General features: G+C 42.5%; 1 protein-coding gene across 3 annotated transcripts in view; it reads right to left on the bottom strand.

Moving 5' to 3' along the window:
• USP34 (ubiquitin specific peptidase 34) overlaps window positions 1-26,509 on the bottom strand; it is a 231,391-nt gene that overhangs the window by 136,087 nt on the left and 68,795 nt on the right. For 2 of the 3 annotated variants that reach the window (XM_056567745.1, XM_056567746.1), the window contains exons 12-26: window positions 25,834-25,963; window positions 24,819-24,949; window positions 23,479-24,101; window positions 19,578-19,792; window positions 19,248-19,363; window positions 19,038-19,165; window positions 18,634-18,723; window positions 15,994-16,089; window positions 15,446-15,528; window positions 15,043-15,197; window positions 14,817-14,930; window positions 14,112-14,211; window positions 11,818-11,977; window positions 4,849-4,975; window positions 4,631-4,778 (exon numbers count right to left, since the gene is read on the bottom strand). In XM_056567745.1, coding sequence (XP_056423720.1) covers window positions 4,631-4,778; window positions 4,849-4,975; window positions 11,818-11,977; window positions 14,112-14,211; window positions 14,817-14,930; window positions 15,043-15,197; window positions 15,446-15,528; window positions 15,994-16,089; window positions 18,634-18,723; window positions 19,038-19,165; window positions 19,248-19,363; window positions 19,578-19,792; window positions 23,479-24,101; window positions 24,819-24,949; window positions 25,834-25,963 — 2,416 coding nt within the window. The remainder of the gene's footprint in view (window positions 1-4,630; window positions 4,779-4,848; window positions 4,976-11,817; window positions 11,978-14,111; window positions 14,212-14,816; window positions 14,931-15,042; window positions 15,198-15,445; window positions 15,529-15,993; window positions 16,090-18,633; window positions 18,724-19,037; window positions 19,166-19,247; window positions 19,364-19,577; window positions 19,793-23,478; window positions 24,102-24,818; window positions 24,950-25,833; window positions 25,964-26,509) is intronic. The other variant, XM_056567747.1, reaches the window with a different exon arrangement.

Genomic DNA, 26,509 nt, shown 5'->3' with positions numbered 1-26,509 from the left:
GGACTCCGAAGGAGGAGATGGGAGGAATAACGTCCAAAAAGGGAGCGGAACAGCCTGAAAAGAGGCATCCCGGAACCTCGGGGGGCGAATTGGAGGTTCCCGAGTCGCTGGGAAGACTTACACCTGTCAGGGAAGTAAACCCAAAGTCCGCGAAACGATCAGGGTGACAAACATCTATGTCAAGACTAGAAGAAGCACGGTACAGAAAGACCGCCCCACAAATGGGATCACGGACAAGTCTGGGCAGGAGGGCTAACCTGCCCCAGACCTCAACGATCACTAAGGCCCAAAGAACCAGAAGGGCCTACCTAGAAAAGACGGCGCTCCACAGCATACTAGGATAGTGTCCAAGACAAGGGGACCAGGCATACATGAACCCCAGTGGTCAGAGAGAAAGCAATGAGGGAGGAGAGCAATGGCAGGACCCAAACACAGACGGTGCTAGACTGGCTGACGCCGAGCCAAACATGAGTGCATAAACTCCTCCAACAGAGGAGAATGCAAGACTTCATGAGCAGCAGCAGATAACCAAAAAACACAGGAAGAGAACCAGGCTGCAAAAGTGTGCAGACCCGGGTGAGTGCTCTCAGGAAAAGACAAGGGCCCAGCCAGGTACCCCACCTATATAGGGGAGGGGAAAACAAGGAGTGGTCGCGATGAAACCCAGGCACTGACCAGCCAAGCTGCCTGATCTCTGTACCACCTGTGGAAGGGGAGAACAGTCACTGAATATAACCCCAATAGGCTCTAAGGGATTGAGAATCCCTGGCAATAACCTCCCACGTCCTTGCGCATACGCACCCTGACAGAGTGAAAACCCAGCAGAAATCAGATACACTGGAGGCATACTTCAACTGACAATGTAATTTGGCCATAGCAGGTCCCCGTACAGAGTGACAGAAGGAAATAAGGCGACCCTCAAAACCGTCCATAGAAAAGGGACCCTGCAGATATTAAACTGATAAAAACAGATGTGACAGGCCAAGACTGTAATCGCGAATGGTCACCACAATGGGGAAATCACAAGAAGGAATGAAAAAAAAACAGGGTGCAATACAATTTATGGCCACCAAATTGTCGAGTGACTTTTTTTTTTTTTTTTTTTTACTGCGAAGAAGCGCAGCCCTCAGAGAAAGGTTAAAGGTACATGGATGGGGAACAGGTAGAATGATGAGGCCGACCCCTCCCCCTGGCAGCTAGGGACCAGAGACCCGCTGTCCCAAGAGAACTAACAAGGGGGGGGCAGCTGCAGAGAGTCTGCGGTAGCAGATAAGAGAATGTGGTCAGGAAACTGCACCTGGCCGCAGCTAAGAGCAGTAAGCGGACTGGTGTGCCCGCACTAAGGAATGAGGTCGGCCGCGTGGGACTGAAGACCTCCTGCCTGCAGCTGTAGGTCTCCAGTCAGCCTATAAAGAACACGGACAGGACACTGCGCCTGGCCGCAACATAGTAGTAAGCGGGCTGTGCGCTCGCAACGAGGATGCGGTTGGCCGTGTGGGACCAGAGACCCGCTGTTGCAGCTGTAGGTCTCTGGTCATTCTAAAAAAGGACGTGGCCAGGACACTGCGCCTGGCCACAAAAAGAGTAGTGAGCGGGTGTATTGTGCCCCCACTGGGGAAGTGTACGGCCGCATGGGACCGGAGACCTGCTGCTCCAGAGACTGAAACTGGGGCAGCAGCAATGAGTCTCCGGACGAATGAGAAGGCCTGGCTGCAATACATGTGAGGCCCGAAGAGGGGGGAGAGCAGGCCCCACGGACTATCCCCACCAGAATGGCGCTGAGAGTCATGAGGGGTCCGGCCCAGCACAGCCACGTGTTATGCCGGCTGAGGAGCTGGGCACATCAGAAAAAGGGGACCCAGATGAGCAACGGAGAGGGTGAAGGGGGGTTGTAGTACATACTCACCCACAGCTCCATCTTCTCATACTGACCCTGATGTCTTCAGCCAGCATTAGGCCACGCTGCATCATGCCAGGCTGCCATAGCGAGGCGGGCAGGGGCAAGTGGAGGACCCGGACCCTGGGTACTACCGCCAGGCACTGGCCGTTGGCGATAAGGGGTTGACAGCCCATACTCTTATGCACTGTGCCCCTTTGTCGCATGTGGGTGATCAGGTAGCACCATGCTCCTGTCACCCAACCTAGAAAAATAACAAAGGAAAAAGAACCTAACTAGACATACTGAATTAGAAAATAAAATAATAGACCAGGTCTGGGGAGCTCCCAGACCTGTGTCTTGCCGCCTACTGACACTAGCTAAAACTGATTACCTCACTTCCAGTGGGCAGGTATTTCCTGCCAGGGATAAGCAGACTTTTTTTTTCATAGTGTCAGCGTCTCCTAGTGGCAAAAGCATATACCCATCAGTAAGGTGTCCCCCAATGAAGAGCGAAAGAGAAAAAGAGGATTTATTCAAAAGACAAAAAAAATTGACTATTATTAAATCAGTGCAGCAGCCAAAGTTTAGTAAGTTTGCTTTTTACAGCTTTTCAATAAAGCAAAGTTGTAACAGTTTTTCAGATGCTAAGCTGCAATTCTTTTTGATGCTGTCCAGTGACCACATTAAAGAATGTTTTTTAACTTAGATGATAAACACATGAAGGTCTATAAGTTAGCAGACTGCTGTATAAAATGTACGGCATGAAACTAAAAATCCTTCTAAAGTAAACTGTCAACAAGAAAAAGAACAAGGATATTATTGAAGAAAGAAAATGTTTTAATACTTTTTCTTCAATTTAGCTCCATAAAATCACATAAAAACAACTAGAAGTCGTTGCGCTGAAAATCACATATGCTTTCTCTCCAAAAGCCTAATGGCGCTCCTCCTCTTCTGAGCATTGTAGTTCGCCCACAGAGCACTTTACATCCACATATGGGGTATTTCCATACTCAAAAGAAATGGGGTTACAATGGGGCTTTTTTGCTATTTTCCCTTGTAAAAGTGGAAAATGTAGGGTAACACCAGCATTTGAGTGAAATTTTTTTTCCCCTTAATTTCACATCCTAACGTAAATTTGGCAAACACCTGTGGGGTGTTAAGGCTCACGATACCCCTTGTTACGTTCCGTGGGGGGTGTCGTTTCCAAAATGGGGTCACACGTGTGTATTTTTTTGCGTTTATGTCAGAACTGCTGTAAAATCAGCCACCCCTGTGCAAATCACCAATTTAGGCCTCAAATGTACATAGTGCGCTCTCACTCCTAACCTAAGCCCTGTTGTGCGCCCGCAGAGCATTTTACGTCCACATATGAGGTATTTTCGTACTCAGGAGAAATTGCGTTACACATGTGGTGGGTCATTTTTTCCATTTACCTCTTGTGAAAATGAAAAGCATGGGCTACACCAGCATGTTAAAAGAATTTAAAAAAAATTTTTTTGCACTGACACTAACAGGCTGGTGTAGACACCAACTTTACCTTTTCATAAGGGGTAAAAGGAGAAAAAGCCCCCCAAAAATTTGTAGCGCAATTGCTCCTGAGAACGGTAATACCCCATATGTGGCCCTAAACTGTTTCCTTGTAAATATGACAGGGCTCCAAAGTGAGAGAGGACATGCACATTTGAGGCCTAAATTAGGGATTTGCATACGGGTGAAAACGGACGCAAGCGTTACATTTGTCTCCGCTAATAAAAATATTCTACGCCAGTAATTCCCAAACAGGGTGCCTCCAGATGTTGCTAAATTCCCCAGCATGTCATGGACAGTCATTGGCTGTCCAGCAATAGTGGGAGTTGTTGTTTTGCAACAGCTGGAGGCTCCATTTTGGAAACCGTGCCGTACAAGGAGTTTTTCATTTTTATTTGGGGAGGGACACAGAATGTGCATGCTGGGAGTTGTACTTTCTCAACAGCTGGAGGCATACTGGTTGGAAAACCTTGAGTTAGGTTATGTTACCTAACTCAGTATTTTCCAACCAGTGTGCCTCCAGCTGTTGCAAAACTAAAACTCCCAACATGTACTGATCGCCAAAGGGCATGTTGGAAGATGTAGTTATGCAACAGCTGAAGGCACGCAACTACAACTCCCAGCATGCTGAGACAGCCGTTTGCTGTTCGGCATGCTGGGAGTTGTAGTTTTGCAACATCTGGAGGGCTACAGCTTAGAGACCACTAAACTGTGGCCCTTCAGATGTTGCTACGCAAAACTCACCTGGCAGTAGCAGGATCGCCACCGTACACAGAGGATCGCTGCCTGCCGCCGCACAGAGGAGGATCGCCACCAGTAAGGGAGCTCTGGCGCCGATCCCAGCACAGTTTCCCCGCTCTGCCCGGACTACTGTGGGTGGGCAGAGTGGGGGAACCGAACTTTAACCACCCCTGCCACCTCACACCTATCCCTTCAGGGGGATCGGGGGTGTCTTGGACAGCTCCGATCCCCCTCATTTTCTGGGTCACGGGATCGCTGACATGGGGTTTCCGGACCCCCTAGGCGTTGGCACGGGATGCCTGCTGAATGATTTCAGCAGGCATCCCGGTCCGGTCCCTGCCCGGCGAGTGGCAGGGAACGAAATTCCCACGGGCATACCTGTACGCCCTGGGGCCTTAAGGACTCGGGATGCAGGGCGTACCTGTACGCTCTGCGTCCACAAGTGGTAAAAAAAATTCAAAATAATAATCCACACACACTTACCAGGAAAATCCCCCTTACGGCTACTCTGCCCAAACTCCTGAAGTTGGGGCTGTTGGTTCATCTGATCTTTCTGCAAGTTTTCATACCAATGGGTTACTTCCGCCCTCAAATCAGCTACTTGGTCGCTTGGATACATTTCTATAGTCATCTACAATAAAATACTTGTTAGCAAAGAGCGGATACAAGACTCTGCATAGAATGAGTAGTATTATCCTGACCTTATCCGGAAGTCCTGCTGGCTGGCACACAATCCGTAGGGGTAATGACTGCTTATCATTCAGAGCCTTCAAGTGACTGCTGATACCAGTACCTTCAATCTGCCACTGCCGTAGATGGTAGGCAAAGCTAAGAACAAAAAAAAAATAAAAAAATAAAAAATAAATAAAAGTACATGTAAAGAATGCATTTCTGTATTGGCTATGTGTGTCTTAAAACGTTGACATCCCAAGCATTTCTGATGTACAAAAAGATGGCCGTGTGTTAAACTTCTGAAAACAATGGAAAAACCCCAATAATGTTGCAATATGTAGAATTTTTCACAGTATTTTACTTAAAGAGTTCCACTCATGATCTTGTTAAATTTTATACTCCTCCCAGTTCACTTTATTTTTATAATTTTTTAGTTGCTCTGTATTTTCTGCTCAGTCTTAGTCAGATTCACAGACTGGAAAGGGGAGTTCCCCAGCAGGCGTGACATCATCTGAAGCCATACAGGGGAGAACTTCCTTCCTCACTTTACTACACACAGCCCAGAGCAGTTCAGTGTGAGATGAGCTATGATAGGCTAAGGCTGCACACATCCCCCTCAGCACTCCAGGCTGCATTTCCTGATTTTGGACTTCTGCCAGGCCAGCAGGAGTCCAAATTCTGTGCAAGAGATGGGGGGAAATATGCTCTGGGCAAGTAGGGAGACACCTAGTGGCAGCTTTTTTAAAACACAAATAAAACATAGAAAACTATTTTAAGTTAAAACAATTTTAAGAAAACAAAGTAAGCTAGAAAGATTTGTTATTTACCATAAGGAGGGCAATAGCAAATTTTAGTTTAAATGATAGTGCCCATTTAAATGTTAACGGTCATTAAAATTATTATTTTTTCATGTGATACAGCAGATAAAATAAATAAGATTTGTTATTTACTCCATGAAAAAAAGTGTGTTTTTATGTCACTTTCAAGGCCTTATACATCTTGCCACTAGGAGGGGGGGGGGGGGGGTCTCCCTTCTGCTCCAAACCGCGTCCAGTCTGCTCAAAAGTACAGACTTTGGTCTCCCTGTTGGACTGGCAGGAGACCAAACTCATGAAGTGTAGTCTGGCCATAGGCAGTGAATAGCACTCTCTCTCCGCCTGTGTATGAAACAGGGAGAGCGAGTCTTATTCACTGCCTATGGCCAGGCCACACTTCCTGAGTTTGATCTCCAGCCAGAAGACCAAAGTCTGTACTTTTGAACAGACTGAATGCAGTCTGGACCAGAAGGGAGACCTCTAGTGGTCAGATTTATAAGGCAATCAAAGTAACATAAAAAGGAGATTTTTTTTGTTTGTACTCACCGTAAAAACTCTCTCGTAGCCTTCGTTGGGGGGACACAGGAGACCAAGGGTATTATGCTGCTGACACTAGGCAAAAAAAGAAGTCTGCTCCTCCCATAGGCACTGAGAAAATCAGTTGTGGGGGGGGGGGGGGGGGGCGTGTACCCTGATGAAGGCTACGAGAAAGATATTTCACAGTGAGTAAAAAAGAAACAAAAAACGTATTTTCTTGGTCGCTTCATTGGGGGACACAGGAGACCATGGGACATTCCAAAGCAGTCCCTGGGTTGGGAAAAAATAACTGCCAAAAAAAGGAATGTCAGTCCAGAGACTGAACAAGACCCCTTCGCCCAGGAACATTGACGAGGCCCAGAGGGAACAGGAACCCGGAAGACAACCACCATGAAGCCCCCATAAAACGAGGGGTTAGCTAGGACCAGAAGGGAAGGAACCCTGCAGAGACTGGGGTCCGACAGGTGTCCATCCTGGCAGGATAGCAGAAACAACCTCCAAAGACAAGACATAAGATGCAGGCCCACCGAGGCCTGGCCAAAATGCGAAAAAGAGAGTAACAAGAGAACTACAAGTCAGAGATTTGACTTAGCAACGCAAACACAGTGAGGAGACACCAACTTCCAGAATAAAACTGTGTGGAAAGGCACAAGAGAGAGTTCCCTGTCAGGAGGCCAGCTGCAACTGTAGGACCCAGGCTGAGGAAAGATACTAAGCAGGACCAGCGTCCAGGCCCGAGCCGGCCAGAGAGGAGACTAGGGCGTGGAGCACTCTGCCGACCACCCAAACCAGGAAGCCCAGGTAAAAAGGTCACAGTCTCAAGGCCACCCTGCGAGAACCGGGTGTCAGAAAAAACTCAGATGATGCAGTAGAACCCGGAAAATGGAGAAGAGAGTGCGACAGGGAAAGCCATGCCTAAGTAAGAAGAGCAAATTGGCCAGACAGGGGAACAAGGAAAACCGCAAGGCCCTCAGCCACGAGGTCCGTACGGCCCCGGGGGGTAGGTGAAGGGAAGCAAACAGGCCAGTGTGGAAAAACTGTCCAGAAACCCCCGGAGCAGCCGCCAGCAGAATCAGAGGTTCCCAGATCCGATAACAACATAAGATAAAGTTGAGTTTACCCAGACTTTACTTGGTAAAATATAGACGCCCCGGGTGACGTGCTCCTAGGCCAAGACAGGACATGGAGAGGTGGAGGTGGAGAGAGACCGCCTCCCTAAGGAAACAGCTAAGAGGATCGGGACAGAAACCCTGCCAACTCTGTCACAGTTGAAGTGGAGAACCACCCTGAAGACAAACAACCCCCAGAAGGTAGCACAATGCAAGAACAGTAGAATATCGAAGAAACCCAGAGTGAGACTGGGACCACCAGAGGAGAAGTGATATAACCTAGGGGAGAAACACGGACAGAGTAACAGGCACCACTACCAGAGATCACCCCGCTGCCCAGCACTCACAGACAGAAGAGACCCGACAGATAAGTCCGAACAAGCATTTGATCCCAATGCCTAGAACAGACCAGATAACCCCGGGATGAAGTACCCCAGAAAGACAAGTTACAGAGGGGGGGGGGGGGGGGACAGAGGGGACCGAACTGAGGCTTCCGTCCAACCAAAGCAAAAAGGTGCAAGAACAGAAGACATGTTCTGGGTGCAGGAGGTCGCTCACCAAGACTCTCTCCCAAGAACAGAACCACCAACACTTACCAAGGAGGAAGATTGACATGCCACAACCAGGACTGAAGCGGAACCATTGGAAGCCTGAACAGAAGGGCCAACAAAAGGAAGGTCATAAGACATTCCAAGCTGGGAGACCACTGGAGAGCAAGAGCAGAGGTCAAACAGAGAGCACCTCCCACCGCAAATGGAAAGGGAGGCCTGAGACTGAGAGAAAGCCAAAACAAAAACCGCACAAGGACTGCCAGAACGTCTCATATGCAAGAGCTACCATGAGAGAGAGTGCGACCCGAGGGCTGGGGTAATCAGACTAGGAACCAAGCAAGGGTCGGCAGTGTTCCCCCACTCCCTTCCACCTTTTTTTCTGGGTGGAAGGCAGGGGACCGCCCCAGCAGTGCCAACAAGTCCCTAAGGAAAGGCAACGAGAATGCTAGAATACCAGCTGTAAATACACCAAATCTAGCAGTACCTTCAAAGGGGGGTATGAAGGCACGGAAAGAAAGAATAGGAACCAAAGAAAAAAACATCCAATGCTAGGAGGTCGACGGGCAACGGCTGCAAGAACAAAAACAGACAACACACCAAGCTACCTCGAGGCCAGTAGCGGAAGGGGATAAGTAGACGGCTGGACCAGCCATAGGAGGGATCATATAAGACTGTCAATACTTTGATGAGAAAAACCATGACCGCATGAGAAAAAGTGGGCAACCTGTGAAACCCCCCTTATGCCAGAGGACGAACATTGACTGCATGAAAGACCGTAGGCCTACTATCGTAGGTAGTAGAGGGAGAACGTGACAGATGAAACAGGTGGAGAAGTACATGTTAGAATATAAATTACACGCCACACAACTTTTAAAATGTTCCTTAGTTGCTTTTAGTAGAAATTTCTTGCATACATAGGCAATTTTCATAGACAATTCTTGCAAAAGAAAGAAATGCAGAAATTAAATAAATCACCCAAATTGCACCCTTCAGCGGACACGCTAGACACTGTTCAACGCTGTAGAGATTTTCAGCCCATGTCGGGACTCACTTCAGCTGAACAACCTTCCTCTCACGAAGGGGAGAGGAAGGTTGTTCATCTGACTGAGGAGAATACTCCAAGGTGCTTTACAGACAGCAGCATGAGAAAGACCATAGAAAAAAAACTGTGCAGCTGCAATAACTAATTTTGGCCACTAGAGGGGGGCCTAACTAAAGAGAAAGAACAGTGCATTACAATGATGCCACTGGAGGGCGCAGAGCACACATAAGCACATAGGGTGCACTAGTGAATCCACGCCCCGGGAGCCACAAAAAGACTGCCTAACAGTGAATAATGGAGCCAGGGGCTAAATTAATAGAGCGCAGCACCACAGGCAGCCCCTGCCGTAACAAGGCCCGGCCGCATGGACACTCGACCAGTCTGCCGGGAAAGGAAAGACGCACAGGAAACCGTGCCTCCCCAGCGGCCAGAGACCCGATCTATCTATGTCCAGTCCGCGTGGTACCAGAGACCTGATGTCTTAATGAACCGGGGATTTGTGAGTACCGGGGACCTACCTAAGACTAATAGCCAGCTAGCTAACTAAGATTGTGGTAGCCACACGGGTAGCGATGCTAGGAAAGGGAGATGATCTCCACAAACATCTGTGATTTTCCCCAGCAGGTATGGTACCACCAGCAACGCGGAGGCCATGAGGGATCTGGCCCAGCACAGCCACGAGTAATGGCAGCTGAGAAGCTGGGCACTTTGAATAGGACCCCAAGTAAGGTAGAAAAGGTAGGGGGCAAGGGGGGGGGGGGGTTGTATGAAGTACATACTTACCCATGGACTCCATCTTCTTATACTTACCCAGGAGGCTTCACTCAGCTAAAGGCTGCGCTGCATTGCGCCAAGCTGCCATGGTGAGGTGGGCAGGGGCAAGTGGGGGACCCGGACGCAGGGTACTACTGCCAGGTGCTGACCGTTGGCAACCGTGCCCCTTCTTCGCATGCGGGCGATAAAGTAGCGCCATGCTCCTGTCACCCCCCACCTAGAAAAATAACTAAGGAAAAAACCCTAATTAGACATCTCTAGCTAGAAAATAAACAAAAAAGACCAGGTCTGGAGAGAGCTCCACACCTGTGTCTGCCTCCTAATGACACTAAGCTAAAACTGATTTGCTCTGTGCCTGTGGGCGGGAATATCCTGGTGGGAGGAGCAGACTTCTTTTTTTGCCTAGTGTCAGCCTCCTAGTGGCAGCAGCATAATACCCATGTGTCCCCCAATGAAGGGAGTAATTTACAAATCTTATTTACTTTACCTGCTGTATCATATGCATAAAACTATGTATAAAAAAAAAAAAAAGCTGCCACTAGGTGTCTCCCTACGTGCCCAGAGCACATTTCCTCCCCATCTCTTGCACAGACTTTGGACTCCTGCTGGCCTAGCAGAAGTCCAAAATCAGGAAATGCAGTCTCGAGTGCTGTGCGTGTGTGTGTGCGCCAATCATAGCTCATCTCACACTGAACTGCTCTGGGCTGTGTGTAGCAGAGTGAGGGAGGAAGTCCCCAACTGTATGGCTTCAGTTGATGTCACACCTTCTGGGGAACGCCCCTTCTCAGTCTGTGAATCTGACAGACTGAGCAGAAAATACAGAGCAATATGAAGGTAGAAAACTAAAAAATAATAAAAAATAAAGGCAGGGGGTGGTTTATCATGATGGGGGCAGTGAACTGGAAGGATTATAAAATTTAACAAGATCATGAGTGGAACTCTAAGTAAAATACTGTGGAAAATTCTACATGTAGCAATTTAAATATTTTTTAAAATTTTTTAAACTGCAACCCATTATTAGTCGGCCTCTGACAATATGATATGAAGAGCACATGGTGGATAATCTGTAAGGGTACGTTCAAACGTACAAGATTTGCTGCATATTTTGCGCAGCTGATTTTGCTACCCATTAACTTCAATGGGTAGCAAAATCAGCTGCAAAAATATGCAGCAGATCATCTACGTGTGAAAATACCCTTAGGCTATTGTCCCATGTATTTCTGTCTATATGTGCCTAGCCTAGCTAGTAGTAACCTGCTTCCTTTAGTTTGTTTCACTCATTGCTTGTGAATGTCAAACTGTAATTTGGAAAGGAACACACAACAATAATCTATGGTAAAAGATGCCCAATTTTTAAGCAGTATTAAAAGGCGTATTTAGTCTTAAACTTCCTATCCTGTGGATTTGGGATAAGATCATTTAAGATTGCGCTCGACTCTTGGGCAGCTAGTGGAGATCTTTTTCATGGAGAGGGGGGCACAGTGATCTGACAACCATGATTTCACAGTTATTGCCTATCCTGTGGGATAAGAATTAAAGTTTGAATACTAATTTAAAGACATGCAGATAGTAATGGACATATAGGGAGAGATTTATCAATAAGTGTCTATGTGCAGCCACTTCGCAGCCTTTTGTTTTTTGCTAGGTTTTTGGCTTGTGTGTGCCAAATTTATCAAAACGGCACAAGGCAAAGATAAACTTTTCACAAATGAAAAATCACCTCAGAACTTGCCATAGAATGTCATTTTTCTAAAGTAAGGCAGAGGTGGTATGCATTTTGAACGTTTGAGCAATATTTTAGTTAATAAATCTCGTCTACGGCATAGTCAAGAATGAAGCACTGCATTTCACAGGCACTTTTCCCAAAGTTGTCTATTTTGAAATTGCACAAAATTTTTGCACAAAAACTGCACAAAAATTGTGCCAAATTTCAGCCAATAAAATTTCAGCAAGGAAATTAAATCTTCCCCATACTGTCCTACACTACCTATAGGTCAAAACAAAAACAGTCAACTACCAGATAAACATTCATTATTCTTCTGAAATTAAAAGGTATCGGCAGAGGAACGGTCATTCTAGTGCTGGGCTTAAACCCATACTGCTGTATAGCACAATAATGTAAAGATGGTAAACTCATTAGAAGTATCATGCATTCATTATGGTTTCTTACCGTCTTCTAAAAGCTTCAAGGTGTGTTTTCAGCATCAACAGCCCCCGCTCAATAATAGTAAGGCTCGACTGGGCATCTTGCTCAAGATTACTGGAGGCAATCATAAGGCTTTCCATACATTTACTAATAAACTCATGTTCTTTCTCTAACCCTGTCTTACCTAAAAGAAATCAATGAAGAACAAGGTTGATGCGTTTTTCTTACACACCCATTTTATTCACAAATCTGCAAACTGAGGAAATATTTAAAATAGCAAAGGAGGAGAGACCTGTCAATCGAGTTGAGCTAAGGATAAAGAACCTAGAGGGGAGATGCCCAGCAGACACAATACAGTGTTTCAAGGCAAAACATCATTTATTGGAATGAGGAAACCTGTCAGCATTTCATGCTGCCTATTTTTAGGGAAGCATAGATCTGCTGACAGATTCCCTTTAACCCCTTAAGGACGCAGGACGTAAATGTACGTCCTGGTGCAGTGGTACTTAACGCACCAGGACGTACATTTACGTCCTGTGCATAACCATGGGCATCGGAGTGATGCCCGTGTCATGCGCGGCTGATACCGGCTGCTGATCGCAGCCAGGGACCCGCCGGCAATGGCCGATGCCCGCCATTAACCCCTCAGGTGCCGGGATCAATACAGATCCCGGCATCTGCGGCAGTGCACGATTTCAATGAATGATCGGATCGCCCGCAGCGCTGCTGCGGGGATCCGATCATTCAGAACGCCGCACGGAGGTCCCCTCACCTTCCTCCTCCTGGCGTCTCCTGCTCTGGTCTGAGATCGAGCAGAAGATCGCCGATAACACTGATCTGTTCTATGTCCTATACAAAGAACAGATCAGTATTAGCAATCATGGTATTGCTATGAATAGTCCCCTATGGGGACTATTCAAGTGTAAAAAAAAAAATGTAAAAAAAAAAAAAGTGAAAAATCCCCTCCCCCAATAAAAAAGTAAAACGTCCGTTTTTTCCTATTTTACCCCCAAAAAGCATAAAAAATAAATTTTAAAGACATATTTGGTATCGTCGCGTGCGTAAATGTCCGAACTATTAAAGTAAAATGTTAATGATCCCGTACGGTGAATGGCGTGAACAAAAAAAAAAAAGTCAAAAATTGCTACTTTTTTAATACATTTTATTTTAAAAAAAATTATAAAAAATGTATTAAAAGTTTTTTATATGCAAATGTGGTATAAAAAAAAAGTACAGATCATGGCGCAAAAAATGAGCCCTCATACCGCCGCTTATACGGAAAAATAAAAAAGTTAGAGGTCATCAAAATAAAGGGATTATAAACGTACTAATTTGGTTAAAAAGTTTGTGATTTTTTTTTTTAAGCACAACAATAATAGAAAAGTACGTAATGATGGGTATCATTTTAATCGTATTGACCCTCAGAATAAAGAACGCACGTCATTTTTACCATAAATTGTACGGCGTGAAAACGAAACCTTCCAAAATTAGCAAAATTGCGTTTTTCTTTTTAATTTCCCCACAAAAATAGTGTTTTTTGGTTGCGCCATACATTTTATGATATAATGAGTTATGTCATTACAAAGGTGAACTGGTCGCACAAAAAACAAGCCCTCATACTAGTTTGTGGATGAAAATATAAAAGAGTTATGATTTTTAGAAGGCGAGGAGGAAAAAATGAAAACGTAAAAATTAAATTGTCTGAGTCCTTAAGGCCAAAATGGGCTGAGTCCTTAAGGGGTTAAAGGGGTACTTCTGTGGAAACTTTTTTTTTTTAAATCAACTGGTGCCAGAAAGTTAAACAGATTTGTAAATCACTTCTATTAAAACATCTTAATCCTTCCAGTACTTTTTAGGGGCTGTATAGGCGCTGTAGATAAATCCAAAAAAGAAATGCATTTCCTCTGATGTCATGACCACAGTGCTCTCTGCTGACCTCTGCTCTCCATTTTAGGAACTGTACAGAGCGGCATATGTTTGCTATGGGGATTTTCCTCTGCTGTGGACAGTTCCTAAAATGGACAGCAGAGGTCAGCAGAGAGCACTGTGGTCATAACATCAGAGGAAATGCATTTCTTTTTTGGATTTATCTACAGCCCCTATACAGCCCCTAAAAAGTACTGGAAGGATTAAGATTTTTTAATAGAAGTGATTTACAAATCTGTTTAACTTTCAGGCACCAGTTGATTAAAAAAAAAAAAAAAAAAAAAAAGTTTTCCACGGGAGTGCCCCTTTAAGCACAATAGTAAAGAAAAAGTAAAGCACACAAAAGATTTTCTATTTGCAACTAAAAGGCTGCTAATCAAAATGACTCTTACCATTTATATAATAAGAATTAATGTATTGGATTGCAGCACGGCTGACATCCCCAGTGTGGGCTCTTAGAGCAATGCCCCAAAACTGGTCCATTCCACATAACTAAAGATGAAATAAAAACCAGAAATATTAATCCAATCTTGAAGTGGGGTATAACTCAGATGACGCCATTGAAAAATGCACTCCCGAAACAAACAGCTAATCACCTGAGGTCCTGTAATTGGCACACTGCTGATTTTGCCAAGGTAACCATAGCCAGCCGGGCACATTCCCCGCAGCAGTATTGCATGATGGCCATTTAAATTAAAGTATGGCTCTGGACACTTTCACAAGGCAGTAATTTTGGCCAGTAATATGTATAAGTGAAACCTACACAGAGAAAACTATGGGAATATTTGAACCTCTTCTGTGTTTTGAATTTCCCTGCTCAAGTTTGCACAGAGCAGCTTTCCATTCAGGCTCAGAATGGAGTTACATTAAAAGTATAGGTACAGGGGTCCAATTTCACTTAAATAACTATGCTTTAGGTACATATGGATCCTAATGTATATACTTCGGTCATGTAGTTGAAGGGAGCATATGCACACGCAGTGGTATACAGGTGAAGCCCATGGTTTCATTGTACTTAACCTGTAGAAGTCGCACAACCAAAAACTGCAGCAATGTGCCCTAATATTGGGAAAGGATACGCTTATTCTGTCACTTACCTCTGAGTTTGAGCCACCATCGTAGGCGCTAGTGGCTAATCGAGCTAGATTGCACAGGTGCTGGAAGAGGTTTAGGCCAGTCATGCTGATGGTTTCAGGTTTCAGCTGTGGCATCTACATATACAAAAATAATATTTAACTGAATTTATCATCTAACTCCTTAATTATATGTTCAACACAACATGTGACCAAGGTTTAGGTATTAATTAGGAAGTAAAAACTGTACCTTTTCTAAGAAGAGGTGCTTGTAAGTTTCCATCCCCATAGCATGCTGATCCTTGCTGCGAACCTGATTTAGGAACCAATGTAATGCATCGTCGTAACACTCTAAGTCTTCTACTAAGCAGTGCCAGAGGATGTCCACTTGCTCTAAACTCATTCCTATTAGGAAAAATGGATAATTGATAATTTTTTATACTAACTATCTTTTTGGAAGTACCGCCAAGAGTTACAAATACTCCATAACAGAAAATACATATAAACTGATAAACCTATAAAACATAAGGTGCACATTTATCATGCAAAAAAGTTGTAGTACTTTTAAACTGTCAAATTCCACTATAACCTTAAAAATAACAGGATTGCAGACAAATTACTAAGTAACATAAAGCCACATGTTGAATACTTACTGAAATGATCTGGTGAGCCTAATGTTGAGAACACACATGTTAAAAACTGAAGACGAACTTGCACCTCTGCACTGTGGCTGTACCTGTGCATTAAAAGATTGCGATGTGATTGATATTTTTCACTGCCAACACTTGATTGATACAATAATACGTACAATAAATAAAAACAATGCATGCATTTATAAAGGATTTAACAGATATTTTTCGGCTACATGCAGCCATTACTACAGGGAGCTTTTTGCATACCATCTTATTTTAATGTATGACAGTATGCAGTAAACTGCTCCAACTTTACATTACACTAAAGCAACATGGCAAATCTGGCAACAACATTGATTGCACAGCCAAATATCACCACGTCACACATCAGGATCGTGCTGCATCGCAGCTTAACCTTATGAGGTTGCACCACAACTTAGAAATGCATCCTGGATGCATTTACAGCGATTGCTAAACCACTTGCGTGTCACAAAACCCAATTTCCTAACATTAACTGCAATGTAGTATGGTAAAGTGATTTTCGGCTGTATGAATCCACATAAACTTACAAAACATGCTTGTGCCTCCCATCTCGAATAGACTGGATATAGTGCACCAAATTGTCAAAAAATAGCTTCATCATATTTAACTCCTTCTCTGCCCACCTGCAAAACAAACCAAGCAAGGTCACACTTTCATCTATAGAAAAATAACTAACAAATGTATTACAAACTACAAACATTTGAGAAAAGTGTAAGGACAGAAGGGATGCACTGAAAGAGTTGTTTACATGGCTAGGCCTGTGCTTTCTGCTTTAACCCCTTAAGGACCAAGCCCATTTTGGCTTTAAGGACACAGACAATTTTAGTTTATGCACTTTTGGTTTTTTTAGAAGAGGATGATGAAAAAAACTAAACACTTTCAATTTTGCACCTGCAGACTCGTAAGGGCTTGTTTTTTGCACGCTTAAAATTGTAATTTTCTGACCGCTGAAACTTTATTCTTCCATATACAGGGGTGTGTGAGGGCTCATTTCTTGTGCCATGGTATGGAGTTTTTATGGGTTTTGTTTTGATGGGCCTTTTTTATCACTTTTTATAAAAAAATTTAATGGTCTATAAAATGACCAATAACGCACAATTTTGGACTTGGTATTTTTTTAGTTGTACGCCATCGACTGTGCGGTTTAATTAACTTTATATTTTAATTGTTATGACATTTACACACATGGCGATACCACACATGTTTATGCTTATTTTTTATTATATTTTTTTTTTAAAGGAAATTGAGGGTGATTCAATTTTTTATTAGGGGAGGGACTTATTCACATTTATTTTAAAAAATGTTAATTTAATTTTTTTACTTTTTTATCCCCCCATATGGGACTATACCATGCAATCATTCGATTGCATACACTGTTCAATGCTAAGCTTTGGCTCAGCATTGATCAGTATTATCGGTGCTCTGCTGTTCCAGCCTGCCATGGCTGGCTGGGAGCATCAGAGCACCAATCGGACGGCGAGGAGGCAGGTATGGGCCCTTCCGCCATCCTCTCAGCTGATTGGAACATCACGATTCCACCGGCCTGCGTCCTTAATGGGTTAAGGGCTCTCACACAGCCATATTACCACAGTAATGCTAAACATGAACTGGTTATTTACAGAAAGCAGTTTTACACAGACATCGTGACCTAGAGTAGTTTGCTTTCTTAGCCATTGACAAAAGCTGACAAGTGCAAATGCACGAGCTAAAATCAGTGATCTCACATGAAGCCGTTGCTGAAACTTATTTAAAAGCTTTAAGTCTGACTAGGGGACTTTTAAAAGTAATACTATTGAATGGAAGTGATCAGGTAGATCTGTACTCTGCTGGTAAACCCCGCCTAACTTATTAACGCACGTACGATCACATTCGGAGGGTGCTGAACGGGCACCTGTCATTCAGCCTTTTAAATACTGCAATTGTGGTATTCAAGGGGTTAAAACAACCAAAATCAGAGTGATTGCCGAGGTCAGAGTACCTGCTGCTGCTGATCGAGCTGGCACCAGGCGTCTATGTTAACCAGTCTGCTGGGGTTTCACACACAAAGGCTCAGATTTACTAAAACTGTCTAAATCTTGGGCAGTGTGAACTAAGACTAAACAATCTAAGAAAGGTTTAAGTTTAGACCGACTATTCGTTGGCTTGAAATGTCAGATATCACAAAAAAAAATTAATATATGTTACTTAGTACCTAATCCTTATTATGTACTAGGGATCGACCGATATCTATTTTTTTAGGGCTGATACAGATAATCTGTGGCTTTCCAGGCAAATATACCGGAATATAGGTATAAGTTATCGGCTAAGTAACCATCGGAAGAAGAGGCTGCAGATCATTGATTGAAAGCGGGCGCTTTAAATCAATGAACTGCAGCAGCTTTTGCGGGGCCAAAGACCGCTGCCCCCACCCGCTTCTCTCCCCCCTGCCTGTCCTGTGGTCCTCCTGAGTCCAACACCTGCTCCACTTTCCTCTGCACAAGTTTTGATAAATCTGCCTTAATGTTTTAGTAATAAAAAAATAAAAAATAAAACATTTCAATTTTTTTTTTCTTCTTTACAAATAGCTTAGTAGATTTTGCGGTAGTACCCACCTAAGACCAAAAAAGAAACCTGTACAAATGCAAAACATGCAAAAAAAAAAAAAAGTTCCAGATGGCAGCAAAAAACACATTTCAAACTTTGCTGCCTTTTTTTTATTTATTTATTTTTGCTGCCATCTGGAACTTTTTATTTTTTTTAGCAGGTTTTGCATTTGTACAGGTTTCTTTTTTGGCCTTTTAGGTGGGTACTACAGCAAAATCTAATAAGCTATTTGTAAAGGAAACTTTTTTGGGACCAGTTACATCCCCAAAACATCTTAAAATGCGCAATACAAAATTAATTTTAAAATGAAAATGAAGTGCCCTGCAGCTAATTTTACATCTGTAATAATTAGGGACCTAAAAAAAGAATTGAAAGTTTGTTAAGAGAAATTCTACTATCGAATTCAAATGGTGTGAAAAAAAGAAAGAAAAAAAAAAAAAGTATGATGTTTCTCAGACATAACTTGCATGTTTTTAGGATATATAACATCCTAAAAAGCAGCCCAAAAACATTATGTGCACATGATAAGTGCAATCTTGGCTAAGTCAATAACACGACAATGTCTGAATAACTATTAAACCTACATTGTTATCCAGTGGGTATCATAACTGCTTCCAAACTGCTGAAAGGTACCAAACAACTTAGGCAGCAGTCGAAGGGAGACAACAACAGACCTAAAGAAGAGAGGGTAAAAACCATTAACAAAAAGGTGTATTCACTAAATAATCTTGTACTGTACAGATACCTATTTTTTTCAGATTGCCAGAAAGATGTAGGACATGCTTACATGTAGCATGAGACATACTTATAAAAGCTGGTACATTCCAAACAGATGTGAAGAACAAGGCACAAGGCAGGCACTCAAACAGCATGTCAATGGTAAAGGAAAGACTATACAGGGAATCTTATGGAAATGTTTTAAAAGGGATGTTTTAAAAACAGTAAAAAAAAAAAAAAAAAAAAAAAAAAAAAATCTGTTATTTCTTACCTATTGTTAGCAAGGTTTTCTAGGCAGCCCTCTATGAATCGCATTCTTATTTGCCTGTCTGTAAACCAACAAACCAAAGAGCAAAGAAGTTTTTCTGCCTCATTTATTAAGCCTTCAGACAGGTGGACCTGCAACACAACAATATGTGTATATAGTTACAGATAAAACTCCAATGGAATATACACTACAGATTTCTAAATGCCAACTCACTGCGTCCTCATCCTGAACCAGGTCCCACAGAAGAGTGTTGCCCTTCTTACATACATTATCTAGATTGATGTCCACCACTGCATTGCTGTTGTATTGGTGTTTATGAACGGAAGGACCTGTATAATGCATATAAATAAAAACAGTAAAGAACTATGAAGAAATCTGATCTATGACAGTACCTTTCTCCAATTTTCAACATGAATCTAAATGATACTTTGTATTCTGTAAAATAATGTTTTAAATAAAAACAGCACAGACAAATCATTGTTGAGATTCTGCAAACAATAATAAATAATTACTAGTGATCTTATGAATAAAAACTGGTCTTGCCTTGGCTGAGGTGTTCATGGTAGATAGAAGCCAGGTTGGGGAGGTGCTGCTGCAGGTGGGAGGTCAGCTCCGCATGTGAATTAATCTGCACAAGCTCTTCTTCACAGCCAGATTCTTCTCCATCAAAGTCAGCCATGTTCTTTTCAGACTTTGCACTTACTTGAGAGCTGCTACAACTAACGTCATCTGCGCTTAACATGTCGTCCACCATGTGCCTAAGTTAAGGGGAAAAAAAATGCCATCAACATTTACAAAATTTAGTAATCCAGTTAGTTCTAAATAATAGATAGTCTCCCCAAGATGCGACAATTCTGCGTCAACATGTTCTAGTCCACAATATGCCAAGGCATAAGGGCCAATTCACACTATGTATTTTTTCAGCTAAATTCCACTTCAGAGTTCCAGTTTAGAAAATACAGTGAAACTGCCTCTTACTGTTTTCAACAAAATTCTGCTGCACCATTCACACTATGGAATTTCTGCCGTAGATGTTGCGCCATGTTAAATGAGAATTCCAGTTAAAAACTATTTTTTTTCATATCAACTGGCTCCAGAAAGTTAAACAGATTTGTAAATTACTTTGTAATTACTATAAAAAAATCTTAATCTTTCCAGTACTTATCAGCTATTGAAGTTGAGTTCTTTTCTGTCTGACCACAGTGCTCTCTGCTGACACCTCCGTCTGTCTCAGGAACTGTCCAGAGCAAGAGAGGTTTGCTATGAAGATTTGCTCCTACTCTGGACAGTTCCTGAGACAGATGGAGGTGTCAGCAGAGAGCACTGTGGTCAGACAGAAAAGAACAACTCAACTTCAACAGCTGAAAAGTACTGGAAGGATTAAGATTTTTTCAATAGAAGTAATTTACAAATCTGTTTAACTTTCTGGAGCCAGTTGACATGAAAAAAAAAAAAAAAAAAAATGGAATACCCCTTTATTCTCAAAACCCGGACTCTGATGAACGAATGAACATGCTCATTCTATCCGTGGGGGCTGCTGCAAAAGCACCTCCGCCGGAAGAATGAACACTTGTTCTGCCGGGGCCTGATACAGATAAAAATTTCCTCCCGGAATATCTCTGGCTGATTCTGTAGTATGAATGAGCCCTAACAGGCCGACATTAAAAGAAATATTACAAGATTAAAAGTTATCCACAGGATAGAGAATAATTAGCTGATTGGAGTCACTTCATGGTGGCCATGCATGCGCATTTACTCAGGGGACAATTGACCTCTGTTCTTGTGATCTGTAATGGTCCCAACTGAAGGACCCCAACAAGTCAGCAAGTTCCTTCCTGTCCTGCGGATAGGGAATAACTTTCAATATTATTATAACCTCTTTAACCCCTTAAAGACCAAGACCATTATGACCTTAAGGACCAGAGCATTTTTTGCACATCTGACCAGTCACTTTAAGCATTAATAACTCTGGAATGCTTTTACTTATGAATTTGATTCCAAGAATATTTTTTTTATGACATATTCTACTTTAAGATAGTGGTAAATTTTCATCAATACTTGCATCGTTTCTTGGTGAAAAATTAAAAAATTTGGAAGACATCAGAGGGCTTCAAAGTTCAGCAGCAATTTTCCACAAAATTTTCAAAATTGGAATTTTTCAGGGGCCAGTTCAGTTTTGAAGTGGATCTGAAGGGCCTTTATATTAGAAATAGCCCATAAATGACCCCATTATAAAAACTGCACCCCTCAAAGTATCCAAAATGACATTCAGAAAGTTTGTTAACCCTTTAGGTGTTTCACAGGAATAGCAGCAAAGTGAAGGAGAAAATTCAAAATCTTCATTATTTACACTAACATGTTCTTGTAGACCCAGTTTTTGCATTTTTACAAGGGATAAAAAGAGAAAGAAAAAAAAACAAATTGTGTAACCCAATTCCTCTCGAGTAAGGAAATACCTCATATGTGAACATAAAGTGCTCTGTGGGTGAACTAGAGGGCTCAGAAGAGAAGAAGCGAAAATAAGATTTTGGAGAGTAAATTTTGCTTAACTGTTTTTGGGGGGGAAATGTCGGATTTATGAAGCCCCTATGGTGCCATAACAGCAAAAAAACTAATCACACAGCATACTATTTTGGAAACGAAACCCCTCAAGGCACGTAACAAGGGGTACAGTGAGCCTTAACACCCCACAGGTGTTTGACGAGTTTTCGCTAAAGTTGAATGTGTAAATGAAATGTTGTTTTGTTTTTTTTCACTAAAATGCAGTTTTATCCCTAAATTTACCATTTTTACAAAAGGTAATAGGAGAAAGTGCCCCCAAAAAGTTGTAACCCCATTTCTTCCGAGTATGGAAATACCTCATGTGTGGACATAAAGTGCTCCTACCACAATTGTGGAAAATCATAGCACAAACATCGCTATAGCCACTACAAAAATGCAGTAAATACACAACACATGAACATTGCCGGAAGACTTTAAATCTTCATAAAACACTAATTGTTATCACGGGTTTAATCACTTTTGCCTCATGGCAATATGTGCCTTAAAACACACCTTAAATAAGATAACACATCAAAACTACACAACCCACTCATGAGTCTGCCTGCTAAAGTCTAGCCAGGAGATTTCATTAGCTGCAACTGCACTAATGAGACTACCCCCTTTCTTAGCAAAACCAGAGAATTCACGGGAAATGTAGGCAGCATTAGGAAAGCATTTCAGTACAAAACAGTATGGCTGAAAACTAATGCCTGCCACATCAGCTTAAACAGGTACGCACAAGGCATACACAAGAACATCTACATTATTCTCTCCAATATATGTAGAATGCTTCTTCAAGTTCAAACTTTGACCTTACGGTCAGCAAATGTAAATGCAGCACTTTGCTATTTTAGTTGAATCTATATAACTGCAATTGTGCAATTTGTTCATGTAATCACAAAATAGTTAAATCTTTCTTTAGTTTCTTTTTTGAGGGGGGGGGGGGGTGTTCATCTTACACTTTTAGTCTATAGAAAATAAAGAAAAAACAGCTGTATATTTAATGGTGATTTTCACATTTTTTCCCATCTATTAGTAATCATTTGAGGAGCCTGTACATTTAACAGCAAAGATGGCCGAACACAATTTTGGCGCAACTATCTTATGTGAACTGAATTCCAACCCTACAGGCTGCAATCGATGCCAAAGGTGCTTTAGCTAAGTACAAAGTAAAGGGGCTGTATATAAACACAAGATTTTAGTTTTTCCCTACCAAGAAATTAGAAAAACATTCTGTTTCTTACTTTGTTAATATTCAGTGAAAAAACATTTATTTTTTAAATTAAGAATACCCATTCCACAAAAATAAACCTAAACCTCTAAGTAAGTTTAGCACTCCAGCTGTGACTGCAGTGTCCCTGGATGTGACACACTTTATGTAGAAAATCGTCACACTTGAGCCAGGAGCGACACTGGGGTCCAGAGAACCATACTGCCGCTCAGCCAATTACTGGCTGCAGTGATGTCCCGCCTCTGCCAGTCATTGGCTAAGTGGCAGTATGACACTGAGCGTAGGTGTCACTTTTTTTCAGGAAGAGGTTTGCATCCAGGGACCAGAGATGGACACCGGAGGCATTGCTGGAATGGGTACTATTCTTAGAAGAAAAAAAATAAAAAATCCCTTCCCCTCTCCAGCCAAATAACCCCTATAACATTTGACGTCACACCCTGCCTGCATAAACACAATAGGGCAAATTTCCTACTGAAAGTATGCAAGAATCCTGGCACAATTTGTGCCAAAAAGCAGCCACACATGCTGTGCATCACATGAAATTCTAAATTTGAATAAAAATAAATCAACTTACATATAAGCAACAAGTTGTGTATTGAGAACAAAAGGGACATAGCTTATTTGACATTCATATGCAAAACAATCTTTTTAGATATTTCAATGGATACATACCCCTCGTGGTGGTGGTGATGATGGTGGTGATGATGATGGTGGTGGTGGTGATGATGCTGGGGGCCAATAAACCGTCTGCAGTTAAACAGCTCATTCCCAATGGTCTCTCCAAGGAAGTCTCCTGTTCGTGCGATGCAGGTATCGTGAGAGCCCTGTATGTGGCCACCGCTCATCTCTCCTGTCATGTCGTGCTCAGGTTCTTCGGCGTGGGAGCAGGCATCCAGGATGCGAATGCGACTATCACCTGGTTGAACAGACTCTGAATTAAAAACCAGGTCCTTGCAAGTCCCATTACTTGCTGAACCCACGTCCGTTGGCCCCTGGAGCTCCCCCAAACAAATACCCGCTTGAGATTCCAATTTTCTCTTCTGCAGGTCAACTACTCTGCTATTTTTTGGTGGGTTGTGGGAATGCTCTTCATCCTCCTCCTCCTCTTTTAAGGCTTCCATATCTGCTATATCCTCTGAGTGCACCTCGCTGCCTGGACTTCCCGCAGACTGACTGGCATGACTGGAATTTACTTCGTTGCTTGACCCATCACTGTGCCCACTGCTACTCCCGGGTCCACTACTTGCATCTTCACCACTGTTTGCAGTCTCATCTGAGCTCCCTTGCATGGATTCCTGGTGATGCAACAAAGGAGACTTTACAATGCAATAAATGGTCTAACGCTGCTAAGGGTGCATTCATGATCCTGCTGGGAAATTTTTAAACCGGGCTCTCCCGTATCCCAGCCGGACCGGAACCGAATCTCATTCATTTAAATGAGGCGACTGGATTCAGTTAGTGACTCTGGTCTGCTCATTTTTGCCCCATATCCGGTTTTGTGGCTGGGCTGAAAACCTGTCCTGGCAGTGCTGCAGGGTCCCGGCTGTGTGTTACAGCTGAGACCCTGACTCAATTTTGTGGCCAGTATCCACGAGAGCCATGGATGTGTATACTCATCCAGGTGTGGAACGTACATCCCCCCTAGACCTGTATACACGTCCATGGTCGTTAACGTGTTAAGATATTACACACTGTGTTCCAAAATTGTACAAAAATTCCAGAGCAAGATACAGAAGGGGTAAAAGAAAAATAATACTTGATCTAAATTTACACTATACAGTCTAAAGCTGCATCAGATTTATCAAACAGCTCATTCCACTAATGAATGTGGTGCATTCTTAGGCTGTCTAGATTAGGTATACACTTGCTAAGAAATAGACAGTTTTAGTCATTTTGGCCCTAAGCATACAACAAGTTAATTACTGGGCAATAACAGTTTACAAAAGTAATCAAAACTAACTGCAGAATGAAAAGCAGTACATAAAAAAAATACAAATCAAAAGCCCAAGTACCTCAGTATCAGACAATCGCTGCTGTACATGCTTGGATCTGTTCATGATTTGCTCATCCATTTCTATGTCACTTCCTCCACTATGGTGGGTGTCACTGTTGTCACTGCTCTGTGGACTGGCTGCCGGTGATCCTATCAGTATGGAGAGACTGTTACTGAATCTGAGTGCACCTCATCTACACATACCAATAGATGTGTAAGAACTACAGAGTCCAATACGGTCACAAGGCATGTGCAGAAGTCTCCTGGATCCTGCAGTGTCTTACTTAAACAGAAAGATGCAACCTAACAAATAATTCTTGTCACTTCTGGCAGATTGAGAATAGCAGGTCACACAATGCAACCACGTTAGGTTTAAAGAAAACCTGTCATCAGATGTTGCCCTACATCAGGCATAGGCAACCTTCGGCACTGCAGATGTTTTGTACTACATCTCCCATGATGCTCTTTCAGCCAAAATGCTGCCAAAGCATCATGGGAGATTTAGTCCAAAACATACTGTCAATACTGCCCGAGTAGGAGTGGTTGCTGCCCGAAGCACAACTACTACCTTATGACTACTTACGGGGCATTTGCATACGGCACAATTCACAAGTCATTTTGTTCACAAGCAAGGGGGGGACAGGAGGACATTGGTTCATGGTAAGAAATCAGATTTTACTTTACATAATAATAAATTTATATAGCGCTACAGATTCTGCAGCACTTTACAATTTTATATACTGTATTACTACCAGTTAAAAAGGGTAAAATATGATGACAGGTTCTCAATTCAAAAGTTTTAATGGCAATATTAGCCATAACCATTACTTCCATCTCCTTTAGGCTGGATTTACACAAAACAGTTTTTAAAGGTTGTGTTTTGTTTTCCAGCCAAAGCTAGGAGTAGATCCAACATTAAGTGAATAAAAGTAAAGACTGATACTTTTCTAATATGTATCTACTTTTATGTTTGACTACGTTAAACTTCACATTTAAATCATGTCCTACACAATCACTTAACAGTACAGACTTACCCTTTTTATTGCCCATAGGTAAATTGTTATTTAATAATGATGCAAATGAGCTTTGTTTAGAAAGTTGGGCTTTAGCAGCAAGGGCATTGTTCCAGAGAGCTTTTATTAACATGGATGCCAAATACAATGTCTAGATGATCACAAAAAGAAAAGAAAAAGTTATCTGAATGGTTGTTGTTAACTACTGAAAAATAGTACAGTACATCAATGTATAACTTTTAACCCACACAGTACGTAACAATGGAAACCTCTATAGGCCAAATCTACGCTAGGCAGAAAAATTGTGTGACATATCACAAATCCACAGTAACTCCACAGCCAAACTCGATTTTTGATGCAGATGATTCACTGCAGACTTTACTTCTATATGGTTTTCAAAACCTTATCCATATGCACTGGACTGTAAATTGGTGCATGTGCATTCTCACCTTGGAACTTCTGACCAGAAAAGTGATGGCAAGACATTCCTCAGGCAGCAGGCACTAGGAGCATTTGGAAATAGTCTGTCTCCATAGATGGCAATGCATTTCCAAGCAGATTGCACAGAAATAATGCATGTGTGAGGGTTTTTTCTGTGGAGTTTGGAATTTGTTCCCACTGTGGAAATTCTGCCATGTGCATGGTGCAGTAGTAGAATCATAATGAAAACAATGTGAGTCTGCTGCAATGGAAAGTT

The sequence above is a fragment of the Hyla sarda genome, chromosome 3, assembly GCF_029499605.1.
Source record: "Hyla sarda isolate aHylSar1 chromosome 3, aHylSar1.hap1, whole genome shotgun sequence".
In the NCBI taxonomy this organism is placed as follows: Eukaryota; Metazoa; Chordata; class Amphibia; order Anura; family Hylidae; genus Hyla; species Hyla sarda.
Note: the sequence above shows the minus strand (reverse complement) of the source record. Positions and strands in the feature narration are given on the sequence as shown.